The following is a 5,873-nucleotide window of genomic DNA, read 5'->3' on the forward strand; positions in this document are numbered from 1 at the left end:
CATAATCGCACACACAACAATTAGCTACTCGCCAAAATACAAACCACTAATAAGACGCTTCACCGATGCAACACTAGTGTTAAAAAGATCAATATCAACCTGCTTGGACAATACACTAAAACTATTACTCGCACGCAGGAGATATGCATTCCGCCGAAAGTTTGAAGAGGCCAGAGGTACGCACAGAGGTGAATTCAACCTAAGGGTCTTTGCAGGGGCTCTAAGAGAAATCTTGGATACGAGTTCCGGGGAGTCAATGGCACCAGAAGCAATTTTTTTCAAAAACACTAAATCAGCAATTTGACGCCGCATCTCCAGTGGCAAAAGATGATGTTTCTTGCATATATTCAGATACTGATTTGACTCGTATCGCTCCCCAGTTCGGAAACATAAAAACTTAATAAATCTTTTTTGTACATTTTCAATTCTTGATATATAGGTAAGGTATTGGGGATTCCAGACCTGCGATGCATATTCCAGGTGGCTGCGGACAAATGAGCAATATAAAATTTTTAGTGTTTTAGCCTGCCTGAAATCCCTGGAGTTACGCATCACAAATCCGACAGCTTTGGAGGCTTTTGAAATAATAGTGTCGACATGCGAAGCAAATAATAACTTATTATCATGAAGCACTCCCAGATCCCTTACCACAATATCACGTTGTAATTCAGTACCTCTCAAAGAATAATTAAAATGCACTAAGTTACTTTTGCGGCTAAAAGTGACGAGGCTGCACTTAAATGGATTAAGGTCGAGATGGTTATCGGCACAGTAAGTGTCGAGCCTCATTAGGTCTTCTTGAAGCAGGATTGCGTCAGACACTGAAGAAATAGGCGCTATAATTTTCATATCATCCGCAAAGCACAAAAGTTGTGATGATTTAAAACATAGCTCGATGTTGTTTACAAAAATCGCGAACAGGAGAGGCGCGAGCAAAGATCCCTGAGGAATTCTGAAGTTATGATGATAATTGTTTTTAAATGCTGAACGAGATAAAACTATAATTGTCTTGAATCGACTTGCCGAATCGCCCGCTCCTAATCTGATGGGTTCGCTTGTTGACGGTGTGGGCCGAGGCGCCGAGCGGCATTTCCAGTTATAAGGGTGGCTTGGGAACCCACATTTTGGGAAAATACTTTCATTTCCTATGTGGTTACACAATCGTGAAAACCTAAGAACTCGAAATGTCAATATTATTTATTTGGCGTAGCAATTAATTGGAGTTCTGCTCACACTTCAACTCGTCTGCTGTTAGATTCACACGTGCCCCTTCCGTGTTGGGAAAGTAATTCATAAGCGGATTGCGTATTGTGTCATAAAGATTTTTTGTGTAATTATAGTAATCATGTGTTTTTTTCATATTCAGAGCATGAACGTTAGGCATTGTTGCTGTCAAATTTTGTCCATAAACTGTCAAGTGCGATTATCCTTTTTTTGTGGGCGATCTTTCGTCTTTCTCGAGGACGAATCCTTATTAAAATTCCTATGAATCGTCCTGATAGATTCTGTTATCTCCTTCTGACGAGCAAGAAGTTCGACCTTAGTTGCACTGGGTGCGTACTCCCAACGATAATGTCAATAAAATGCAGATTAAATCTTGTAAAATCACTGAATGCACCACCACTTGTTGTGACGGTATGCAACGAACGTCTTTTCGTTCTTACCACTGCTGTTACGGTGATGTCATTTTTTTGGTTTCCAAAGTTTAAGCCATTGCACAATTGCCAAGCACTCACAAATGTCAATCACCGTTCTGTATAAAATGTTTAGAGGATGGAAAAATTAATGTATGTCAAAATTGTCAAGAACTCATATGCCGATTTCCTTTGAGTGCGGTTTTGCACTTTTCGCACGATCGTTGACGTCTCGTCTCAGCTTAACTGGCGAGACCCGCCTGTGGGAGGCCAGCCAGGTCGACGCGCGAATCGTACTCTGAGGTACAAAACTCACCAAAGAATCAGCATTCGAAGGACGAACATACGGATCCAGCTCGAAGGACCAACATGTACGATCTATTTGTCTCGTACAGTAATACGTCAGAATATGTGATAGGTGATACTAGCATAATTACTGTGGACAGCTCGGACATAGAGTTAAAACTTGCTTCAAATCGAACTCAGATGGGAGACGGCCTAAATCGAAACCTACCGACTCAGAATGCATCGAATATCAGCTTGAATTTGATGGCACTTGACAGTATAACACAGCACACAAGGCCAGCGAAAACTGATACGTTGACAATGGTGCAACTAGTCACGTAACTAATAGAAGTAACCTGTTTAAGACCTTTAAGTACTTTAGGTGCTCATACTGTAACAACTGCCAACGGCACAGCGGTTCATGCAATTGATAAAGGAAATTTTGAAATAGAGGCTGACTTACGTGTGACAAAGGAACTAATAAATCTATGTGGAAGTTTATAATTTGCATGTAACAATTTAGTTTTAATAATTACATTTCGTAATAATAAGGAGCTTACAGCTTTCTAAATATAATAATAAATGCATAAATAGTCTTCACCCAGGCAAAATACAGTAAAACTAATTGACTTCATCGTGTGGAGACACCTTAAAAAAGCTTACTTTAGTTGAATACTCGTATTAACTTAACAGTTAAAACGAAGTTTATCAGTGTTTAAATAACAACGTGTTTGTTTACAAGTCAGTTAAATTCGTATAAGCGGCCGAGGCGCGGCGCTGGCAGCGAGCCATGCATCGCCACCGGATCGCGGTCACACATCAAAACATACGGATTTCTCGGGAAAAATAACGTACACGCGTCTTCGTCGCGCGCCGCACACGCCGCCGCCGTGCACTCTACATTCACGTTATTGCCTCAGTTTAAATCATTTATTTACCCGCTACGTGCGGTCCGTAATACTTTGCAACCATAAACCGTATTTTATTATCTGCAAGATTTTATCCTGAGCTGGCCGCGATCTACATGTGACGTGAGATTGCTTAAAAGTGAGCGTGTTGCGCGCAGTCGCGTGCGCGTCGCTGCTGACCTTGTGCTGATGCACCGGGACGTGCGTGACTCGACAGAATTTCGGCACGATGTTGTCGCCTCAACACGGAAATTGTATCACTGCTAAGTAGGTAAGTACTTACCTATAACCTGGAAACTCTGGCAATGTGGATAAAGAAGTATCTACCCAGCGGAGAGTCTGTCCTTCTGAATCTTTTCAAATCAAATGCCGTGCGTATTTCACGTAATTTACATGCTGTGTCCTGTCTGGATACATGTCGGAGAATAAATCTCTTTGAGGACATTCAACAGCAACCATTTAATTATATCTTAAACTCTCTGCCCAACTCATAAGAATCGCGCCGAAACCCATTCCAATACCATACACCCTATACCCACTATACACCTACTCAGTTAAACACGCACCTTATATACACTCATTCATCTTCACTCTTTACATATCGTGAGATTATGGAGTTGTCTTAGAGGTTCTCTTTACTTAGTTTAGTACCTACTAGTTTTATAATAAAACTAGAAATATTAAAGTGTTTTCTCTTGTGCCACAACCTTATTGCTCATCTGCAGAGTGGGAGCCTGGTGACCTATAATACAGTTTGTGTTTTTTGAAGCCTACATCGGTCATCAGTCTTTCACAAAGCGGCTTGCTTGATTTTGGTATAATCTACAAGTCCCTGTACTCCATAGTCTGTTCGTGACAAGAAAAATAAAACAACATTTCATTTCCCTATTTAGGCAAGACCCGTCCCTGGCAGTGCAACGTTTCTGTACAGGTTGATAAACGGTTTGTTACAAATAATTTTGTCGTGGCCTTCCCTCGAAATCAATACGCACCTGTATATTAAGGGTATAGCAAATAAGTGATTATACTTACATTGCAAATTGTTCATCAGTTTATTACTGGACCACCCTGTCCAGGGCTTAAATGGACGCCGTGTTTCCTGCAGCGGCGTCGGCTTTGTGCCGCGGGCGGCGCGCGCGCAAGGCCGCGCCGCGCACGCGCCACCGCACGGCGCCCGTCACCTTCGCCGAAATCAAGGTGCGACGAGCCACGTCTAAATATACACTCTGTGCCAAGTTTTATTGTTGGACGTCATGTACATATGCAGCGTACAAAATTGTTTAATTATAATAGTGACCGTGACTTGACTGTTAGTAGAGTGTAACTAGCTGCCACCTCAAGCAGTTAGATCTCGTATGCTCTCTACACTCGGTTGACCTCACGGCCATTGAATTCGGAATTAACTCGAGTAGTTACGTATTTTGAAATCGTAGTAGGTTAGGTTAGAAGGAGAAAGAAAGCCACAACGGTTAAGAATGAATGTTAAAAACTTCCTATCGTATCGATGGCATATCTACACTTTGGCGCATGGCGGTGAAAGGATTCGCCAATCGGCGTACGGTACCGTAAAAAACTAAACGAAACAGAAATGTTAAAATCTTTTTCCGAATACAAGTAATAAAGAATCCGACCTTTTAAATAATGTAAACATGTTAATGTTTATTTCTTCCTCAAAAATTTTCTTGTCCATAAGTACCTACGTTGAATTGAAACGTAGTTTTATGAGAATATCTCAGCCGTATTTCGATACTTTTAAGTCGTTCGGAGTCGAGTTAACGCGTTAACTGCGTGAGTATGCATATTCCTACAGTAGAGCTGCCCTTGCATAGGAAGTGGACGAGGAAATTGAAGAGCCAGAGGCGGCGTCGCCGGGTTGCGCGGAGGAACGACGGCGGAGGCCTGACTTGCTGGACGAACGCCTTGGCCGCCAATTTGCCGAATTTCGGCGGCGGCGCGCGCCTAGGGATGTCATCAGGTACGCGTCGTACTCGTAGGGTTCTACACTAAAAAGGCATTCTTTTCGTAATATTATATGGTTTAAAACATAATAAATTTAACTAGTATCCATTTTGTACAGGGAGCCGCCCGAGGAGAGCGCAGGGTGCGACTCCGCGCCCGCACCCGCGCCCCGCCCGCCCGGCGCCGTCGGCGGGCCGAAGTGACAGGAACGATCAGTCTATTGTGTCCGAGTGAACTCAGTGCACTTGGTGATATTCGGAAATTGGTAAACCACTCCAACCACACCACTCAGCCGAAGTTCAATAGGTGCTGTTGAATGAAACCACGCGAGCAAGTCGACTATTGTCATATATTGTACAATATCGTAGTAAATAAGTAACAATTGAGCCGAGGCGGCGCCGCTGGGCGCGCGTCGCCTCTCCACCTCTGCACGGCACGGACACGGGTGACTCGGAGAGGCGCTTTGCAGTGCACCGCATGTCATTCCGTCACTTGGCTACGATGTTCTAGTACGCATACCGCCAATGAAGCTGTAGACTTTTCTTTCAAACGGTTCCCAAATTATTACGTGCCCTTCCCGTCGTCATCAATGTAGGTGACACGCGGTGGTGGACGCCTCTCCGAGACACTGTGTCGATAATATGTTCTTTCGTAACAAAATAATTTATTAATTATATGTTTTATTTGTTATAGTTGAATCACAATTTAAATTTAACGCTTATCACTTAATATTGCGAGTTGACCAATAAAGCAAAATGGCGAAACGCATTGTAGCGTCGTCGATACGATTCAAACGGTCTCATTACACGTACTAGTGAGTATATTTTAATTCTATCACATATGTATATCGGTATGTAAACGATGAACAATAAATATTTGTAAACATAAATAATAATGTTTTATATTATAATTACAAAACGACGTCTAAGTATCTCCTACTTTTTGGCACTCCATTGGAACGGCATACTTTCCCTGAGTATTGTAACGTCACAAAAACTCGTACAAAAGACTAATCAGTACCTATTAAAGACTTTAGTCCACTTACAGGTGTATACATATAAATAATTTATTACGTCATCATAATAGA

General features: G+C 42.2%; 1 protein-coding gene across 3 annotated transcripts; it reads left to right on the plus strand.

Annotated features, from left to right (window-relative positions):
- Nucleotides 1-3,882: 3,882 nt before the first annotated feature.
- On the plus strand, nt 3,883-5,661 carry LOC113236324. 3 transcript variants are annotated; one of them, XR_003310937.1, is made up of 4 exons: nt 3,883-4,024; nt 4,657-4,802; nt 4,905-5,051; nt 5,480-5,661. XR_003310937.1 is itself a non-coding variant. In XM_026472338.1 (3 exons), the coding sequence occupies exons 1-3, from the start codon at nt 3,911-3,913 to the stop codon at nt 4,987-4,989; spliced, it is 345 nt and encodes a 114-aa protein (XP_026328123.1). In that variant the 5' UTR covers nt 3,883-3,910; the 3' UTR covers nt 4,990-5,434. The 3 variants fall into 3 exon arrangements, 2 of the variants coding, with proteins under 2 accessions (XP_026328123.1, XP_026328124.1); XM_026472338.1 differs by lacking the exon at nt 5,480-5,661 and having other exon boundaries at nt 4,905-5,434; XM_026472339.1 differs by lacking the exons at nt 3,883-4,024; nt 5,480-5,661 and adding an exon at nt 4,179-4,387 and having other exon boundaries at nt 4,905-5,433.
- Nucleotides 5,662-5,873: the final 212 nt, after the last annotated feature.

The sequence above is a fragment of the Hyposmocoma kahamanoa genome, unplaced genomic scaffold, assembly GCF_003589595.1.
Source record: "Hyposmocoma kahamanoa isolate Upper Pololo Valley unplaced genomic scaffold, ASM358959v1 91, whole genome shotgun sequence".
NCBI lineage: Eukaryota > Metazoa > Arthropoda > Insecta > Lepidoptera > Cosmopterigidae > Hyposmocoma > Hyposmocoma kahamanoa.

What these genes read in the sequence shown, in the direction of transcription:
- LOC113236324 (XM_026472338.1), top strand. Translation starts at nt 3,911, where the DNA reads ATGGACGCCGTGTTTCCTGCAGCGGCGTCGGCTTTGTGCCGCGGGCGG. An exon ending in TCACCTTCGCCGAAATCAAG is followed by an intron (nt 4,025 to 4,656) that starts GTGCGACGAGCC and finishes GCCCTTGCATAG; the next exon opens with GAAGTGGACGAGGAAATTGA. An exon ending in GCGCCTAGGGATGTCATCAG is followed by an intron (nt 4,803 to 4,904) that starts GTACGCGTCGTA and finishes CATTTTGTACAG; the next exon opens with GGAGCCGCCCGAGGAGAGCG.